Genomic DNA, 20247 nt, shown 5'->3' on the forward strand with positions numbered 1-20247 from the left:
ACCACACAGCAGGCAGGCAAAGCTGCTCTGTTTTCCAGCCACATGTGCCCCTGGGACAGCCCTCTCCGCTCCCCACTGGGAATCACTGATCTACACTTGATCAATCTGGGACCTGCAGGATTACGCGACACCGCTGTCAAAAAGCATCTTCACAAAGTTCTTATCTCCTAAACTAAAATTCACAGCCAGTGACCATCCACTGAGTGTCCCTACGCGACTAAACGAAAAAGAAAGCGCCCAGCTACCAAGCATGCTTAACTACAAATATAATTCAAACTGGAAAACCGAGTAGTGAATTACACAGGTTACTTAACGAAGCTGTCAGTTACCGCACGTGACGGCGACAGCTTGCTGTCAGCCCAGCAGCATCTCCTGTACTTTTCCTGTCAGTCCTAAGTTTATTGTGGCCCAAAGGCAGTAAACAGTCTCAAACACAGATCCAGCAGATCTAGTCTCCTTTATCTGAAAATCGAGTCTGGTAAGCAGTCCAAAATAGCAACGAGTTCCAAATTTAGGGCACAAGAGGAAAAAGGCGTTTTCAATCAGGCGGGCGGGCGGGCGGCAGCGGGCACCACCTCCCCACGGACACTTGCTGCAGCCAGCCTCTTGCGCGTGGCTACCACCACCACTGTGACGTGTGCAGGGCCACTTAGCTTGAATCAGCAGTGGGCTTATGAAATGCACTGCGTTTCCCTGGGCTCCTGCCTCACTCGAAATACTGAGGTAAGGGCAGGAGCTGTCGCACTGAAGGATGGTTTCAGCCCGTGTCACCACTTCTTCTACCAAAAATGTTGCCTGGCATTTATTGCAAGAAATAAACTGGCTCTATCTTCAGAATCTGGAGCCCTTTTGTGATCACAAACTCAGGACTAGGATTATGAGCAGACGCACCCTTTGCAAACAGATGACAGGGGTTCCCAGTGAAACGCATGCAACAAAGATGGCAGCTTCCACTCTGCTCCACACACCCCTTCGAAAGGGCTTCTTTTAAAAGTCGTGTGTGTGTGTGTGTGTGTGTGTGTGTGTGTGTATATACACACATATACCCAAAAAGCAAAACTCAAGGGAGGAAAGACAACAGCCATGAACTTGGAAGTGGTACAACAAATGGATGAATGAAAACTGCCTTAGATCAGAAAAAGGTGAATCGTAATGAGGGACACGAAGAAATAATCCAATTTTCATCATGGAACCCCAAAGACTCAAGATAGTGGCACTTATGTACATTTGCGAGTGAAGGTGCAGGATGGAACCAAAACCCAGGAGGAACAGAACGCTAGAAGTCTGTGTAAGAAGCAGTTAGGCAAAAGCACGTGATCATCTCACTTGGTCTAAGAAATGCACTCGTCAAAATCCAACACTCTTTCATGATAAAAAACATTCAAAAAAACAGGATTAGAAGGGAACTTTCTCAACCTGACAAAAGGCACTTACTAGAACCCACAGCTAACAGCATCCTCCACGGGAAAGACTGAGAGTTTCCCCCAAGATCAGGAACACGACAAGGACGCCCGCTCTCACCACTGCTAGCGACACTGTGCTGAAGTCCTAGCCAGGGCAGTCAGGCAAGAACAAGAAATAAAAGGCATCCAAATCGGAAGTGAGAAGTAAAGCTATCTCTATTCACAGACCTCATGTATAGAAAATCCTAAAGAATTACATAACAAAACTATTACATCTCATAAACACATTACATCTAACAAACGAGACACGAGGTCAACACACAAAAATCAGTTATATTTCTATACCCTAACAATGAACAATCTGAAAATGACATTAAGGAAACAATTCTTATAATAGCATCAGAAAGAATAACAAACAAAAAGAAGAACAAATTTAAGCCAGGACGTGCGAGCCTGGTGCTGAAAACCACACCACGCTGCTGGAAGAAATCAGAGACGACACAAACGAATGGGAAGGCAGCGCGTTCACAGGCTGGAGACGTAACTGTCAGCTGCCAACACCCCTCATGCTACTTGGCGTCAGTGCCATCTCCATCGAAATCCCCACGGCCTTCTTTGCAGCTATGGTGAAGCTAATCCTCAGGTTCATATGGAACTGAATGGACCCCAAATAGCTGTAACAATCTTGAGAAAGCGCAACAAAGATGGAAGACTCATACTTCCTGATTTCAAAACTTAGCACAAGACAGTGCATTACTGGCATAAGGACAGACATACAGACCAAAAGAACAAAATGAGATCCAGAAACAAACCTACACGTGTATAACCAACCGACTGTCTACAAGTGGCCAATCCAACAGGGCACAAATAGTCTCTTCATCAGTGGTGCGGGGACAACTGGACGTCCATGTGAAAGAGAATGAAGTGGGACACTTACCTCACACCACATACAAAGTTAACTCAAAATGGAGCGAAGACCTAAACGTAAGAGCTAATACTATTAATAAAAAACTCTTAGATAAAAAACAGGGGTAAATCTTCATGACCCTGGATTTAGCAATGGTTTCTTAGACATGACACCAAAAACACAAGCAACAAAAGAAAAAAATAGATAAACTGGACCATCAAAATTTAAACTAGTACGTCAAAGGACACCATCAAGAAAGTGAAGAGACAACCTTAAGAATGGAAGAAAGTAGGTGCAAGTCATATATCTGATAAAGGTCCAGTGACCAGAATATACAAAGAACTCTTACAACTCAACAAAAAGACAAACCACCCATTTAAACATGGGCAGATGACTTGAATGGACATTTCTCCAAAGAAAATGAACACGTAAAACATGGAAAAAGACCCCCAAAGTCATCAGTTGCTAGGGAAATGCAAATCAAAGCCACAGTGACACACCACTTCACACCCACCAGGATGGCCATAATTAAAACAAATAATGTCAAGCGAAGAGGCTGTGGGGAAACTGGAAGCCTGCACACTGCTGGTGGGATGTAAAATGGTGCAGCCGCTGTGGGAAAGAGTGTGGTGCTTCCCCTGTATGTTAGTCACCACGCGACCCAGAACTCCACTCCTAGCTTACACCCGAAGACCTGGAAACAGGCGTTCCAACAAAAACATGCACACAAATGTTGACAGGCAAAAGCGGGAACAACTCAAACCTTCACTACAGATGAAAGGATAAGCACGCTGTGCTATATTCATGCGATGGAACACTACTCAGCATGCAAAGAAATGAAGTGCAGACACGTGGTACATGCGTGAACACGATGCTGACTGAAAAGTCAGATGCCAAAGGCCACATATTGTATGAATCCATTTCTATAAAAAACGCAGAAGCCAATTCATAGGCAGATTGGTGGTGGCCGGCAGCCAGGAGCAGTGGCTAATGGGGGTGAGTGCTAAGGGGGTGGGGTTTCCATTTAGAGTGACGACAAGACTCTGCAACTAGACAGGGGTGACAACTGCCCAGCACTGCGAACGTTTTTAATGCCACTTAACTGCACAAATTAAAACGGTCAGTTTCACACGGTGCATCTCACTACAATAAACAGAAGTAGTTGCCACCATGCACATCCCCCTGCCCAGCCCCCCAAAAGACTGTGGGAAAACCTAGGGTTCTCTAGGTCGGAGGCTCTGGGAAAAGCGGGATCCCAGGAGGCCTTCCTGGAAAGGGGGGTAAGTGACTGCTTCCTTACTACCTGTTGAGGGCACAACCACTCTTCTACCCGACTTCTAGAATGAGGTGGGAGATCGGAAAGCCCTTCTCTGGGAATCTGAAAAACCCAACAAAAGATCTAAAGATAAAGACGCTGAGGGTTCCTCGAGGAAACCCCACCTGTCCTATCAGCCAACCGCGGCAAGGCCAGAGCAGGTGCACAGACCTTACAAAGGACTGCAAGGGCCCCAGCTGCAGGTATATGTGTCAAGCAAGATCGCCTGACATTCAGGGCAGACCCACCAGCAAACAGAAACAAGAAACAAAAAAAACCACAAACAAACAAAACGAGCCCATGGAAGCAGAATGAGATGCTACTGCATTTATGAAATAAGAACATGTGGCTAAATTTTAGAGGGGGGGGGAACCACCCACCACTAAAAAACAACAACAAACAAACCCAGGAAACTTTAAACAGAATGGCCAAATAAAATGCTAAGCACATTATTAGAAAACAAGACTGAGGCACTCTCTCAGAAAGTGGACCAAAAAGACAGAGCTGGAAAACGGGAGAGACACAAAAGTAGGAAACGGGCCCAAGAGGTCCAATGCCCGAATGACAGCACTTGCAAAACACACTGAAGAGAAAACACTAAGAAAAGAGAAAATAAAGAGCTGGACGTTATCAAAGGAAATAATCTGAGAACGTTCCCCAGAACTAACCGTCCTGAGTCTCCAGACTTAAAGGAACTATGACGTGTCCCACCGAATGGGTGAAAACAGGCCAGCGCACAGCGCGTTCCCGAGCACGGCAGGCGCGGGGCTCGGCGCGGGCGCGGGCGGGCGGGCACCCGGCGGGGACGGGGGACGGAGGGCGGCGGGGGCCGCGGGGGCCGGGGCTCCGCACCTGCCGGGGCCCGAGTCGTCCCGCCCCGCACACAGCCGGAGCGCGCACCTGCGGAAAAGCCCGGCCCAGGGCGAAGGCGGCCGGGCAGGGACGCGCAGGCCCCGCGGGCTCCCGGGAGGCCGAGCTCCCGACGCCAAGCCCACGCCCTGGGGTCGCGCCGGGGCCCTGGCGAGGAGCGGGCGCCAGGCGGCGTGGGGCGTGGGCCGCCGCGACCGAGCCGGGCACCGGGAGGGCCGCAGAGGGGCGGCAGGGACGCTCGCGCGGAGCAGCGCGCCCACCCCCGGCACCGCGGGGCTGAGGCGGGGGCGGCGGCCGTTGGCGGCCGAGGCGGGGCCTACGGCTCGGCGCGTCCGCGCAGCGCCCCGCCGCCGTGAGGGGCGCCCGGTCCCCGGCCCCACCCCACCCCACCCCCCGCCCGCACCCGCCCGGGACCCCGGACCCCGACCCCGGCACCGACCTCTGCCCAGGAGCTCACCTGCCTCGAGCCGTTGCCACCGCCGCCGCTTGAGGCCTCATCCACACCGCCCAGGTCCGACCCGAACAGGAGATCAGTTCCGGCACCAGCCAATCGCGCGCCGCGCCCGGGGCGGGGGCGGGAGCAATGCGTATGTCCACCAATCCCGACCGCGCTACCGGAGGCTCCTCGGCCAATAAGGAGGAGGCCTCCCTAGGGACACGGCCAATCACGAGCTGAGGCTGAGTCGCGGGGCGGGGAAACAAGCGGGGCTCAGAGGCGGTGCCCGAGGGGGCGGGGTCTCACGGGGGAGGGTGGCGGCATCTCCCCGAGGACCTCCCCATCTCCAGGAGGACCCTCGTCTCGGGGAGGACACCCTCATCTCTGGAAGGCAGCGGGCTGACCACCTGGCGTCCGGTCGTCCGGTGGCCATTGCCGCCCTTGCACCTGCTGCCACTCTCCTTGGCCTCGCAGCTCTCAGGAGAGCCCCCAGTTCCCAGAAGCCCACCTTGGCCGCCCTACTCGGGGCAGCTGTCGCCCTGCCCAGCCCCCACCCATTCACACCTGTGCGGTGTTTGGAGCCCTATTGGCGCCCGCCCACCTCCAGGAGTAGGGCGGTGCGGGACCTTCCAGGTCTGCGCTTCTCCGCTGTGGGCCCCTCCCACCCCGGGGGCACACGAGCCTGGCGTTTGCAGAGCCAGGCTGTGGGTTCCTCCTGAGGGCGGCTTCTGCCTGTCCTCCACTGCCCCAAACCCGGAGCTCTGCACCCGCCTCCTGCTCCGTGGTTGTGGCAGACGTGCACCTACACGTTCTTTTGAATTTCATAACTGTCCTTGCGAGTCAGATAGGAAGTTATTATTATTCATTATCCTTACTTTACAGAGGAGGAAACTGAGGCTCCAGGGGGTTAGGAAGCTGGTCAGGTCAGAGAAGAGTCGGTTCTTAAACCTCCCTTCCTTCCGAGCCTCCTGAGAAAGGCGTCTGCCGCCGCAAAGACCGGCTGCTGTCACTTTAATGACATGTGTTCACAGCAATGGTGATGGGCTCTTGCGATTTCAGCTGTCCGTGTGGGCTTTATAACCATCCTTCTTGCATCTCGTAGTTTATAAACTCACAGCACAAGGTTGTGTCTTTCGTTAGCTTATAAAGTCTCCCCCTTGGTATAAATTTTACAGATGCCATTTTCATAAGGGGGCAGGTAGATGTTCAACAGCAGGAGTGGGAAGCAGGGTGGAGAGAGGGTGGTGGTCTTTCTCAGCGTTGCGGCGGGAGGGGGATTGGATTGAGGAGAGTAAAGATCCTGATTAATTCTAGACCTTGTCGTGACAGGAGCTGCTAGCCACCTGTAACCAATGAGTACTGGAAATGCAGCCGTTCCAAAGAGATGTGCTGCATGAGTGTGAGACACACACAGAATTGATAACACTAAGTGTGGAAAAGAAAGAAGGTAACATATCTCAATATTTAAACTATTACTTGCATGTTAATTTATAATGTTTTGGATATATTGGTTAAATAGAATGTATTATCAATCAAGTTAATTTAATCTTTTTGTAAGGTGGCTACGAGTAGGAAATGTCAGATTTCATAGGTGGCTGGAATGATATTTCCAGCCAAGAGCGGTGCAGGTGGTAGTGAAGCCTTCTGGGTAAGGATCCCGCACTGACCACAGATCTCAGAGTCAGTCTTCTTCCTCCCAATAATTATGAAATGACCAAAGACAGCTTAAAAAATTGTTCACCAGCAGCAACCAACAAGGAAGGTGCAAACCCACGTGACTAAGGCTGGGGGAAGAGACAAGATTCTGGTGGGCTCAGTGGGACCCCGGGAAGTGCCAGATAATGAAAGGGAGTGGACAAAGTCAGAAGGTCCGTGCTTAGAGTTCTTTCCTCATGGAACCCGCGTCTGCCCTCACTGGCTTCCATCTGGTTTGTGTTGGCTTCACCTGGATCTGACTGGTGGTTACAATATGACCCAGACTGAACTGGCTGGAAGTGGTCTGTGCCAGTCAGTCCACCTGGTACCTGGGCTGCTCTGTGCCCCTCAACACAGTGACAGACACCTGAACAGTGCTCAGTCCAGCTTCTTGAGGGGAGGCCAGGGGGAAAAAGAATTCTTCAGGTGACAGCTGGTCAGTGTGAACCGATCCCAAAGGGAACGCCCAGAAACCTGATGTTGTAGAGAGTTAAATATGGGAGGCAGAGACAGCTCCAGAGCAGAGCCAGTTCTCCTTCTCGAAAAAGAAAGCGCCTTGCAGTGGCCCAGAGACTGGCATGAAATGCACTCAGGAAACGATGAGCTGTTAATGAAGAACGTGAGCTGACTCCACGTGTGTGCAGGCGTGTGTACACACACGTACATGCAGCACAGAAGAGTCTTACTAGCACTATGCAAGCAGGGAAGCACAGGTTGTTCTCTTATTTGACGTTATCTGTATTTTGCACAATGACCTTAATATTTTTAGAAATCTTAAAAGTTCAGAAATGTTACATTACAGAAAAGCACCGTAATGTGCATTGATTCCACTATCTCAAACCGACAACTCATATTTTGTCATGTTTTCTTGTTGAAGTTTTATTTTTAAAGAAATAAAACTATCCCAGGTGAATGAACACTTCCATGGAAAGGAACACTGCGGTGTGTGAGGAAGATCTGGAAGGAGCCGCTTTCCCAGCAGGAGGGCGGGAGGACTTTTTAAACAAAACCTCAAAAGCACAAACCTTATGGCGAAACACCTATGGCTCCGATTACATCAGAATGAAAGACACCACGAACAAGCCAGCAGCCAGCTGATAGAGCAGGAGGGGTTTGCAAGGTTTAAAACAGATAAGGAGCCACTGCTTAAAGGATATGAGAAGGTTCTGCAAATCAGCAAGAAAAAGACAAGAATGCGATAGAAAAATGAGCAAAGGCTGTGAACAGGCAGCCCATGGAAGAAGAAATCCAGATGCACAAGAGTATGAAGAGATGCTGAAGATCAAGTGTAATGAGAGAAATACAAGTGACAGCAGCTCCATACCACTGCACCCCTCGGACCGGTGATAAGCGGAGAGTACCGAGCACTGAGTGTTGGCAGGCCTGCGGAGGGCGCAGGGATACGTGCGCCCTGAGACCTCACAAGCCCACTGTGACGCCCGTGGGAAGGGGACATGAGCAGGCCCTTCCCCAAGGAAACAGGGCTGTGGTGGGTAAACAGGGACTGGCTGTGTGCCTGAGTGAGGACAGTGAGGACACTGGCAGGCAAGTGCCTGTTCGTAACTACCTGGGGCAGCAGCTGGCTTGTCCCAGGCAAACCAGCGTATATGATGTACCAGTTAATTCTACCTGTCAACTGGCCTGGGCCACAGGGTGCCCAGGTATTTGTTCAAACATTGTTTTTGGGTGTCTGAGGTGTTTCCAGATGAGATAAACATCTGATCCAGGAGACTGAGTCAAGCCATGGCCCACCCCAATGTGGGTGGGCCTCATCCAGTTCATTGAAGGCCGGATGGATCAAAGGGCGCAGGAAGAAAGAATGCTCTCTGCCTGACTGCCTTTGACCTGGGACATTGGTCTTCTCCTGCTGTTGGACTCAGAGCCGGACTGGAGCTCACACCGTCGGCTTCCTGGGTCTCCAGCTGGCTGGCTGTGCGCAGATCCCAGACTTTTCAACCTCCGTTACCATATGAACCAATTTGTACTATGTATATATGCATATAGCTCATATATATGGGATCATATATATACCACCTATACATACATATATAAATAGAAATATCCTACAGGTAGCTATACATACACATATATCTCCTACTGCTTCTGTTTCTCTGGAGAACACAGGCTAATGCATATGGTCACCCTATCTGCAGCACAATACCATTTAGGTAAATGAAAACACACCCAAGCAGTGCTCATGTTTTATAAGGACACTTACAACTAAACAGTGCAGTTGCCTACGTAGCAGGGGAGGGTACTGGAGTGTGAAATGATGGAGGAGAACGAACGAACGAAGTGAGGAGGGGTCAACAGTGCTAGCGTACCATGGAGGAGACAATGACGTCCACCTTCTGTACTTGACAAGGGACGGGGGAGAGGAAGGAAGAAAACAGGATAGACAGACAGACACACAATAGACACATGGACACACAATAGACGACACGACAGACCGACACACGATAGACGATGGATGACAGACGGAGAGACGACGGACGGACACGACAGACGACAGACGGACACACAATAGACACATGATAGACAGACAGGTGACACCCAGAGCTAAAGCTCCCTCTCCCTTCTCAGCCCTCAGTGTCTGCTCTCAACAGGAGGCTGGTGGTGGCTTTGAGCCCAGCACATCCTGCACTCGAGCAGGCGTCCAGGAGGAGGGACACCCAGCCATGGTGCCCAGTACGCAGAGCACAGGAGCCCAGTGCTTCCCTCCACTTTAGGCGAGGATGGGCCCCGGGTACTGATGGGCCTACCTTCCCCGCCGCCGGTGTGTCGTCCTCCACGGCAAGGAGAGACTGGGACTCGGAACTGTTCTGAAGTGATGTGATTCAGACCCCTTCCTGGTCCTACTGCGGCAACACCGCAGTGAACACCTGCAGCAACGGCCTGAGGGCACCACTCCGAAGGGTTGCTCAGCTACGGAAACAGCACACGTCCAGCTTCAGGGAAATACCAATTATCTTTATAATAGATGTTTGATTTAATGTGACTATATTATTATGATGTTAAAATACATTCAAACCATTTCTTATTAAAACGTGGCTAAATGTACATTACATGTACAAACAGCACATTTATATCCTACAGATACCTACATGTATCACACAGATAAATTGGGCTCAATTTATTTATGTATCATATAAGTAAACTATTCATTTACAGCTGCACAAATTCCAAAGAGTTACTGAAGAAAACACAACAGATTTCAGTCAAGGCAGAAGGGGAAACACTCAGGCTCTCTACAGAGACAGACCTTTACGTGCTTCCACCCGTGGGCCTGGTATGAAGCCCAGTGGCATGAAGGATGACAGATCACACACTGCGTCCTCTTCCCCAGGGGGTTCATGCGAAGAGGTGGGCGGGAAAGCCCACAGCTCTGCGTCAGCCCCTGGAGCTGTGGGACACTGACCAGGCGGAGCCCCACCTGTCTCCCTGTGATCAGGGGAGTGATGCTGGCCTCGCAGGGCCCTGGTGAGAACCGCAGCCGTGTCTGCACAGCCCAGCACCCCGGGAGCACTCAGTAAGTGTCGTGTGTTGTCACACAAGTGATGACGACATGCAGCCCGGCCTTCAGCTATGCGATGGAACTAAGGGAGGGCAAGGGCCAACTCTGGGAACACAGAGCACTGGGGTCTGGGGATGGCAGGGGGCTTGGGACCATGTGGGCAGGGGTCGCCCACCTCCGAAACCCCACTGCTCTGCGGGCCCCCTTATGCTCCCGCACACCAGGCCATGTGACATGGTTGTCACCTACACAAAGACCAGGTGTCGTGCGGGAGACCCTGCTCGCTGCGCCATTTGTCGTGCGGGGCAGTCTGCGGGGTCTCTGTTCCCGCTCCCCACATAAGAACACAGGACATGGTGAGGCCAAAAAGGAACACCCATGGAGCCATAGATAGGGGAGTCACACCACTATAGTCTCACTGGCGGCTGGAGTCACACGACATGCAACCTGCTGTCCGCTCTCTGCAACCAGACTGTCCGACTGACTCTCCAACCAGCACAGCCGTCGCAGTTATATCAGTGGCTAACTGGCTAGCCGGTTATAGCTGATGGCCACCTTTCTACGTGAGGCCGAGAGCCTGGAAACTGCTCCCTGGGACTCTGTCCCCACACCAGGGCTCCCTGTGCTGAGGTCCCAGGCTCTGGAAACCGACCTCCTGTGCAGCTTCTGGACGGCAGGTGATTCCTCCCACCCTACCTGCCTGGGTGCAAGACAGACCGCCCCTCTTTTGCTCCCTCAGTCTGCAGAAGCATCCTCAGAGGCCGCCCACGGGACCCTCCTGCTGAATCAGGGACAGGCCTGTGACGAGGAGAAATACAGCTGCGTAAACTCCCTTGTCACACGTTGGGGACTGTACCCTGTGCTGCAAACATTGCTGTGTTCTCTGGCTTTTTAAAATTGAAGTATAATTTATGTACAATAATATTCACCCTTTTAAAGTGGGTGGTTCAGTGTGTTTTGAAAAATATATACAGTTGTGTAACTGCCACCACAATCAAAATATAGAACACTGCCGTCAGCCCCCAAATTCCTCAGCCCCCAAATCCTTCAGCCCCTTTGACATCATTGCCCTCTCCCCGCCCCACTCACCAGGGTGTTTCCTGTTTCTAATGTTTTTCCCTTTTCCAGAAGGTCTCATGCAGGGGCTCATACAGGGCAGGCCTTCTGCACTGACCCCTGCACTCAGCAGATGGCTTTGAGAGGCACCTGTGTTGCTGCCCCTGGTTGTTCCTTTTTACAGCTGGGTAGGATCCTTCATCTATCTCCACAAATTGTTCATCCGTTCACTGGTTTAGGGATTGAACAACATTTCTGTGTAAATGGGCCAGAGGATGAATATTTTAGGCTTTCAAGCTGGTACTGCCACAGACACGACCCGAGTGAGTGCTCATGGCTGTGTCTCAACATCTTATTTACACAACAGGCAGCTGGCTGGACAGGCCTGTGGGCCAGAGTTTGGAGACCCTGTACTGGTCGGACGTGTGGGTTATTTCCAATCTGGACTATTTTGAAAGAAAGCCTCTATAAACGTTCCCATCCAGGTATTTGTGTGGACATTTCTCTTAGGTGCAGTTCTTTGGTTTTATTATCTATTCCTTACTTTTCTATCAAGAATAGTTTGGGGTGGCCGGTTTGCTCAGTGGTTAGAGCGCAGGGCTCATAACACCAAGGTGGCCACTTCGATTCCCACGTGGGCCAGTGAGCAGTGCCCTCCACAACTAGATTGAAAACAATGACTTAACATGGAGCTGATGGGTCCTGGAAAAACACACTGTTCCCCAATACAAAAAAAAAAGTTTGGATATATTAATTTTGACTTCTTTTTAGAGCATGAGCTTTGATGGCCTTTAAACTGCTGTTAAAACCTTACATTCGATTGTTAAACAAAACATTTTTAACTTCCACGGCTGACATCTTTTTAAAAGGAAGCGTTTATTTGGCCCTTGCTGGCAGAAGAGTGGTCTTGGGGCCAGGAGTCTGAACGGCCGGCAGCGTGGCTGGACGGCAAAGCCCGCACACCTGTCCCGGGTGCTGCCAGCTGGCACGTTTCTACATCAGGTGGGGGAGGGGTGGCGCCCCTCTGAAAGAGTTCACAGGAGCCACGATGACACAGGCCGGGAAGGTGGAGGGGCTGGTTCCGGGAGTGACGCAGTGACAGTAATGGAAGCAAGCAGCCGGGCTGCTGTGTCTCTGGGGTCATCGCAGAAGCGGCCCCCGAGTCACCCCTACCTGCAGCAGCACATGGAGCCTGCACCGTCTTCTGTGCGAGCTCGGCCGCAGCCATTAGCAGGCACCCGCACACTGAGACCCTCACAGGTGATTTCCTCTCTCCCTCTATTGCTTGCACTGTCCGCTCTATTTCAGGGGAGATTCTGACAGGTGCTTGCGCCAGTTGTGCACCCAGAGCCCACTGCCCGGGTCTCTCAGCTGAGAAGGTGGACACCGGCTCTGTGGTCCTGGCTGGATGCTGGCTGACAAGCTGAACATCCAAGTGACTGCCTGAGGTCCCTGCCCGCTCATGGCTGAGTGTCGCTGTTTCACACCCAGGGGAGCTGAGGCAGGAGTCGCAGACGAGGAGTGCTGTTTTCTGGGTGGGCTCACGCCTCCACTGGCCAGCCTCTCTCCCTCAGCTGTAAACAGAGCTGACTCCTGGGACGGGGCGGAGGGACAGGCTCAGACACCTGAGCCCTGGCGGTGCCTCTAGGTCAGGGTGTCGGCCGGGCGGGTACATAGTCAGAAGGAAAGTCACCCAGGGCGGCTCCTCAGAAGCCCCAGTGTCCCGTTCCTGCTCAGGAAGCAGTCTGGCTTGTCCACGTCCTGGTTCCTCCTTTTGGGTGAGTGGGGTATCCCCAAAGGAAACGAGGGTTTCTGCGGCCAGTGGGAGGCAGTGGCCAGGTCCTAGTGTGCTTTCTGAGAGCGTAACTAAGGAGCGGTAGGAGGCCCACGATGGAGGGCTGGCACGAACCTCTCTGGCCACTTTCCCACAATCCCAAACCCAAGCCCAGCAAGGAGTGTGTATTTGACCAGTTTTGTGCGCATCTGGAGGCAGCCTCCTGGGCTTTTCCGGTGGGTGAGGCCCTTCCATTGCAGGTCAAGTCTACCTGGCTGGAGGCTTTAACCTGTTCCAAGGGGAAAGGGCAGCTTGAAAGGAGGGACCCAGGAGCCAGAGGGGCGAGAACGCAGGCCGCTCCTCTGTGTGGGCCTGAGGTGGCAGCTCCAGGGCGAGGCCACCAGCTGTGAGGCCGCCTGGGCACTTGCGGCATGGACAGGGCCTTGGGACAGGCTGGAGGAGAAAGTGAAAGCCCCGGGGCTGGGGAAGCCGGGTGAGTGTCCAGGAAAAGCTGCACTGGGGGTCTTGAGCCAGGACTTAAGGGGACTGGAATGCTGAGGAGAAAAGTGGCTGTCATTATAGCACCCATGTTTTAAGGTCTTATTATTTTTCCGTTTCACCAGCAATACAGATGTGGTGTAGAGAACTTGAAAAAAATAATACCACTTTAAAACATCGCTATAGTGACTGCCCCATAAAAATGACCACCTATTAGAGAACTGTCTGACATGCTTCTTTTCGAAACAATGGCACTACACCATGTTTTCTTCGTGACCTGCCTTTTTCATTGTCTCAGCAAATTTTCCTCATCGTATTCCTCTGTGGCTGGAGGTGAACGAGCCCATACGTTGTCTCCGGTTCTCACTGTGACCAGCACTCTAGAAACATCCCTGAGCAACACCTCTGTCCGCCTAGTCCTTCAAACACATCCCTGGACGTGGACTTGCAGGGCCAAAGGGAAGGGATGGGTTTGCCACATCTGTTCCAGGACGGTTGTGAGCAGAAATGTGCGCCCTCCGGGGGCTGCCGGAGCTGTGCCTGGGCGTGTGTCACGCATCATACCACAGAATTAAACACTGTTCACACTGAACTTTGAGGGTCGCTGGCTGAATGGCTCCTGTGTGACACGCCTCGGCATAACACAGAGTTGCAGCAGCAGCTCTGAGCCAAAGATGGCGGAGCAGAAGCCAACAAAAAATGCCTCACCTGTACCAGGGGCCTGGCCCACTGCCGAGGGCCCCCTCGATGCCAGCAAGGCGGCTGTGGGAGAGCAGCCGGTGCCTCGCACTGGGGGTGCAGGGGCTCAGTGCCAAGCAGGGCTACTCCTCTGCCTGCAGGCCCACTACTGTGGTAACAGTTACTTTGTGGACACCCCTGGATTTGGGTGGGGTGATAGCCAAAGCACGGGGGCTTTATACTCAGTTTTACATTGTATGTTTGGAAGAGACTTTAGAATGGTTTATATACCCCGGGGGGTGGGCAGTCTATGAAGATGATTTTTCATTTGACAGGTTGTGGGGACAGAGTCCCAGAGAGCAGTTTCCAGGCTCTCGGCCTCACGTGGAAAGGTCCTGGCTCGGGTAGTAGATGGCCATCAGCTGTAACTAGTTGGCCACCAGCTGTAACCAGTGAGCCGTTGGCCACTAATACAACTGCCGTGGCTAAGCTGGCAGGCGCAGATTGTAGCTAGCAAGGGTTGGTTGGCAGAGAAGTGGACGGTGGACTGCGCACCATGTGAATCCTACTCCCTGGGTCTTGACCAGCCGCCACCGAGAATACAGTAGTATGACTCCCCTACCTATGGCTCCGTGGTGTTCCTTTTTGGCCCCACCATGTCCTGCGTTCTTGTGCAGGGAGGGGGAGCACAGACCCAGCATAACAGAGGTGCCCATGGATCACTGCAGTTTGAGGAAAACGGGTCTGGGGGTGTCCGGCTGGGTCTTTGTAGAGAAACTCCTCAGAAATTCCCAGGCAGGTGGGGGCTTCCAAGCCCACTGCCCCTGCCCCCCCCCCACCCCCCAGGCTTGGTCCTTCCACCGTTCAGCCCATCGGTGAAGTCCTTTCCCACCAAACGTCAAAACAGAATGTGGGGTCCTGGCTCTTGCCAGCTTCCCTCCTGAATCAGCTCCCAGGGACGATGGCTGTTCTGCTGGGGCAGAAGCATGGTGTGGCCTGTCATGCAGGGTGGCCTGCAGGGTCTCAGCTCCCACTCCCCACAAGAGAACGCAGGACATGGTGAGGCCAAAAAGGAACACCCACGGAGCCATAGATAGGGGAGTCACACCAGTATACTTTTCTGGCGACTGGGTTGGAGACACAGGAAGCAGGAGCCACACTATCCACAACCTGCCGTCTGCTTCTCTCTGCCAATCAACCCCACTTGCTAGCTGCAATCTGCTCTTGCTAGCTCAGCCATCTTCTTGCTAGCCCCCATTTGCTGCTAGCGTAGCCACGGCAGTTATATTAGTGGCCAATGGCTCACTGGTTACATCTGACGGCCAAACTAGCCACAGCTGATGGCCATCCAATCACAGCTGATGGCCATTTACTACCCGAGTGAGCACCTTCCCACGTGCGGTCGAGAGTCTGGAAACTGCACTCCTGGCTCTGTCCCCACAGCCCTCTCAAAGGCAGCCCCACGAGACGTCTGCCCTCTTTGCGTAGCTGCAGGTGAACTGGGCACCTGGAATGGGCTTAGGGGACCGAGTCTGCAGAGCACCAACATGAACACAACCATACGAGACCTCCCCCCAAAACCCTGAGAAAATACAATTTCCACATGTGTGCTATCACTTTAACAAAAAATAAAAACAGGTGTTTCTCTGAAACCATGCCTCATTGTGTGTTATCTGCTTTTCTGTTATATAGATGCTATTACTTAAACAAAACAACCATAGGACTAGCTAACCCTGTGATTAGTAGTAATGAATAGAACTCATAAGAAAAAAATAAAAATATTTGTATAATGTTTTTCTTCTGAAACAGAAAACTGTAAAAATGAATAAACTTTAAAATGGGGGGAGGGGTGCTGCAACACTTCAAACCCTTGGATGTTCAAACAGGGCAAAGCAACCTTAGACCTGTTTGCAACCCTACGAGAAAGCAGAATGATGACTACCCAGCTGGGAAAGAACGTTGTTCAGAATTAGTGTCACCATGTTATATTGTCTCTTCCCTGTCTCAGCAACACCCTGCCTGTGTCTCCCGCGTGGTCGGCTGGTCTCCAGCGGTTCCCCAGTGCTCAGCACAGGGCCTGGCCAGCACCAGGCGCTCCAGAGTGAGTGCTAGCAGTGCCTGGACACCCACTGCTCTGAAACAGTGCGTCGGGAAAAATTTTTAAAAAGCTGTATGTTTTGTTCCAACAAGTGTGAGGCTCGATCCTCAGCCCGGTCCCTGAGGAAATGCTGCAGGTGCTGGCACAGCTGCTCCGCTCCATGGCTACTCTCTCCTGGCAGAGAATCTGCCAAGAATTATACAAGGTGGCGTATTTAAGCTTTTACTAGCTCTTCATCAGCCTTGCATGCCACAGTCAGAAATCTGTCATAGGACAAGCAATGTGATAAACAGAGGAAACCTGCATTTTAACCCAAGTCTGTGAGACTTGGACCTAGCTGAATAGGCTCCTGCGGGGTCGGGTACAACCCCTGGTGTGAACTTGATTGTGTGACGTTCTTTTACTCATGTGTTAAAAGCACCTTGGTGATGCCATGTACTCCCATAAGCAAAGTGGCTGCATGTCTGTGGCATAGAGAACTGCTGGGTCATCCTGGAATGGCCTCAGCACGCAACTGGTCCAGGTAGCCAAGCGATGTCACAGTAAACTGTCCTAGCTCTGCACAAGCTAAGAGCATTGTCTCCGGCAGACATGGCCCAGAACCCACGCAGCTCACTGGTCCAGTTATCAGGCAGTCCCTCGGCAGTTAACTCACCGTGGAAGGTGCCCAGGAAGCTACTGGCACAAAGCTGGATGGCCTACGTTGTTTACTGTTTGTTTTTGATCTTCAAGCTAGCAGAATAATAGTGGCCGCATCTCTGGAGCCCTCCTGTGCGGGCCCGGCTCCCGCCCTCACAGCGGCTCTCACAAAGCCGACCTTGAGGCTGACAGCAATTGCCCACTCTGCTAGGAAGTGGCAGATGAAAATTTGAAAACCCAGATCAGTGGGATGCCACCGTGAGGCTTCAGCTGCTGTGCAAAGGGCCGCACTCAACCAGTTTTTAGAAAACACGACCGTATTAAAAGCTTTAAAACTCATAGATCCCTATAATCTCATTACCAAGAACTAACTTTTGTAAACATTTTTATGTCTATTTGGTCACATTTCTATGAACACATATGTATTTTTATAAAAGTGGATACTACATAAGCTATCTTGTATCTGTGTTCTCTACTGAACAACACACAGCTCCTCTCCCACGCCCAGGGACAGAAGCAGGGCAGAAGCAGGGCAGAAGCAGGGCAGAAGCAGGGCAGAAGCAGGGCCTCGGTGCAGGAGAGAGAACTGAGCCCTTTCTTCCTTTCTACAACACTTAGGGCCGGACGGAAATGCTTAGTGGAGAAGGACAAAAAAGAAAGAGGTGGGAAGTGGGAGGACAGGCATCAGGAGACGAGATTTCCATAAATCCGGGGAAGGAGGAAAGCAGTAGGAGGTGTGGGTGCAGGAAGAAGCACCCCAGAATAGGCACTGGGGGGGCTGGCAGAGGCAGGTGTGGGGGTGGGGCTGGCACGCAGGGGATTAGCTAAAGCTGGGGCTGGAACAACTGCTCCCTCCCACACCCAGGCCCCAGAGCAGCTGGCAGTGGGCTTGGTTCCCTTGTCCAAAGCCAGACATCTCTCCTCCAAAAAAATGGAGCAAAGGGCCTGGGAGCGCTGTCAGGGTGGGCTGAGTTTCTGGAGAAATCCTCTCCTCAGCCTGGCATCTGGGAAGGGCTCCAACAGCCCCTCCCTTTCCAGGCCTGACCAAACGAATCCAGACCCCTGGGACAGGAAGCTACTGTCAACTTTTCCTGTAGGAGAGGGGTCTATCAAGGAAACAGAGGTCCCTGAAATAATCCAGTAAGTTCCGGCCGCACCACGTGCTGGGCCAGGCTCAGGGCACACAGAGGAGCTCCCCTATATCTTGGTGGGAAAGGCAGATGGTACAGCTGCTCTGGGAAGCACACCAGCTGTCTGTGCTACAGTTAAACAAACGTGTATGTAGCATGCGATGCACCATGCCACGCTCGGGTATGTGCCCAAGTGAAATGGAAACATGTGTCCCCACTGTTTACAGCAGCTTTATGCAAAACTGAACTGGAAAATCCCGAACACCCCTTGCCTGACCAGCAGATGAAACGTGGCATGTCCACAGGATGGGACACGCCTCAGCTACAAAAATGGACGAACCACAATGCACACAAGGATGCGGGTGCATCTCACAAACAGCTGCTGAGCATGACTGTCAAGGCACGATGGCTGTGACCTGTGTGACAGAAAGCAGAGCAGTGGGGGCCTGGGCCCCGGTGTGGGAAGGGGCCCCAGAAAACTTTTTGGGGGGATGGAAATGCTCTATATCCTGACTACGGTGGCAACTACACAACTGTATATATTTGTCAAGACTCATCAAAATACACACTTAAAATGGGACCACTTCACTGTATGTAAGTTAAATCTTAAGAAAGTTCATTTAAAGAAAAAGAGACTTTTAAAACGTAAATGGTAGAAATAAGAAGGTCAATAGAAAGGTTAGAGCGTAAAGCCAAATAACTATCCCAGGATATAGAAAAAATAAGCAAAAAAGACAAAGGTGGAGAAGAAGGGAAGACAGATGAGGAACGGTATGAGCAGCAGCCGGCCAGCCAGGATGCTCAGCGTCACGGAAGTTCCAGAAAGAAGACAGAGAAGAGAGAAAGTCCTTAAAAACCACCACCAAAACAGAAACATGAAAGAAGGCGAGAGGCCTCTCACACTCAGAGCAGGGTGCATGAAAAAAGGATCCCCATCTAGGCTGATTCTTGTGAAATCCGGGGATATTAGGGATAAAGAGAAGACTTAAAAGTGTCTGGAGATAAAACTTGTGACTCCTACAAAGGAGTGAACATCAAACTGTCAACAGCAAGACAACAACAGAATTGTGCCTTTGAAATTGGAGGGAGAATGTGGGCTCTCGACGTCTACGCCCCGTTATGAGGGCAACCTCAAGGCCTTTTCAGACACGCAAACACATCCATTTACGAGGCGGTGGTGGCCAGGCACTTGAGCAAAGCAGGAAGGACACCGAGAACCGCAACAGCATGTATGTGGAGCAGTAGACGAGGCAGGAGCCACGCAGGGATGGCCGCAGTGACGGGGCAGCAGGCCTAGACAGCAGAGGCCAGAGAGCTCTGAGACAGACCTCTGGGGACAAAGCAGGGCATGCTGGGCAAGATACGGCACGAGAGGCTGGGTCAATGTGAGGATACGGTGAAGGGACCATAGGAGAAAACATCAAAACAAAACAAGGAAATCAAAACTGTAGCTAAAAGCTGTGATCTAATTATAAAGCAAACCAAACTGTGGCATTATTTAGAGCAGTTTATGGAATATAATCATTTTCTTGAAGGACATTGGGCACAAAAAGAGGAAAATGCTAGCCCAACAGGCTGTTCAAGAAACAAAACACAGACAGCCCCATAATCAGAAAACACTGCCAGTGGATCTAGCCTTTGGAATCAATCTACACGCAAAACACGAAAAAGTAAGTATTTTCAGTCTGTTGTACCCATAAATAGCGACTTTGATGGTGTACAAGCAACAGTTGAGCTGATGGGAGTGGGGAGGTGGGTGGAGAGGGGAGGGGTGGAGGGAAGGATGGGACCCCACCTTCTGTGGTGGGCAGGGGACAGAGGTGCTGTCCCAAGCTGGCGGGACAAGATACAGAAGTGCCTTCATGCTGTACTCTCCTCGAGGAAACCCCAAAGAAATAAACTGTAACAAATGGAGGAGGGGGAGATGTGAAGCAGTAGGTCAGAATGCCTGCTCTAGCCTCACCTGATGTGGCCTCAATGGCCTGATCCTTGCCCTGTCCAAACTCACCTCCTGCTCGTCCGGATGCTGCCTGGCCTGGCATCCTTGCTGTCCCTCCACTGTGCCAAGCTCGTTCCGCTCAGGGCATTTGTACCTGGCACGCCAGGAAGAGACAGTTTGGGCAGCTGCGATTCCATGCAAGGGCACCCACCCTAGCCTGTCACCAGCTTGCCCCTTTCTGAGACACAAGGGTCAGCCCAGTGCTGAATGCCCCTTGCTCACCAGCCTAGGGGAG

General features: G+C 51.9%; 1 protein-coding gene and 1 long non-coding RNA gene across 16 annotated transcripts in view; both read right to left on the bottom strand.

Moving 5' to 3' along the window:
* The window catches only part of SUN1 (Sad1 and UNC84 domain containing 1), a 44857-nt gene extending 39759 nt beyond the window's left edge, over nucleotides 1–5098 (bottom strand). For 5 of the 14 annotated variants that reach the window (XM_074314064.2, XM_074314059.2, XM_074314055.2 and 2 more), the window contains exon 1: nucleotides 4953–5098. In XM_074314064.2, coding sequence (XP_074170165.2) covers nucleotides 4953–4993 — 41 coding nt within the window. In that variant the 5' untranslated portion in view covers nucleotides 4994–5098. Of the gene's footprint in view, nucleotides 1–4525; nucleotides 4545–4952 lie in introns of those variants that run through there. The other 9 variants (XM_074314061.2, XM_074314056.2, XM_074314053.2 and 6 more) reach the window with 4 other exon arrangements.
* A 6955-nt stretch (nucleotides 5099–12053) lies between these two features.
* Nucleotides 12054–20247, bottom strand: LOC141567332 (uncharacterized). 2 transcript variants are annotated; one of them, XR_016021419.1, is made up of 3 exons: nucleotides 20235–20247; nucleotides 20022–20106; nucleotides 12054–13524 (listed from the first exon to the last, which is right to left on the bottom strand). It is a non-coding gene; the product is annotated as an uncharacterized LOC141567332 (long non-coding RNA). The 2 variants fall into 2 exon arrangements; XR_012489950.2 differs by lacking the exon at nucleotides 20235–20247 and having other exon boundaries at nucleotides 20022–20147.

The sequence above is a fragment of the Rhinolophus sinicus genome, chromosome 5, assembly GCF_057876585.1.
Source record: "Rhinolophus sinicus isolate RSI-liver-muscle chromosome 5, RSI-T2T, whole genome shotgun sequence".
NCBI lineage: Eukaryota > Metazoa > Chordata > Mammalia > Chiroptera > Rhinolophidae > Rhinolophus > Rhinolophus sinicus.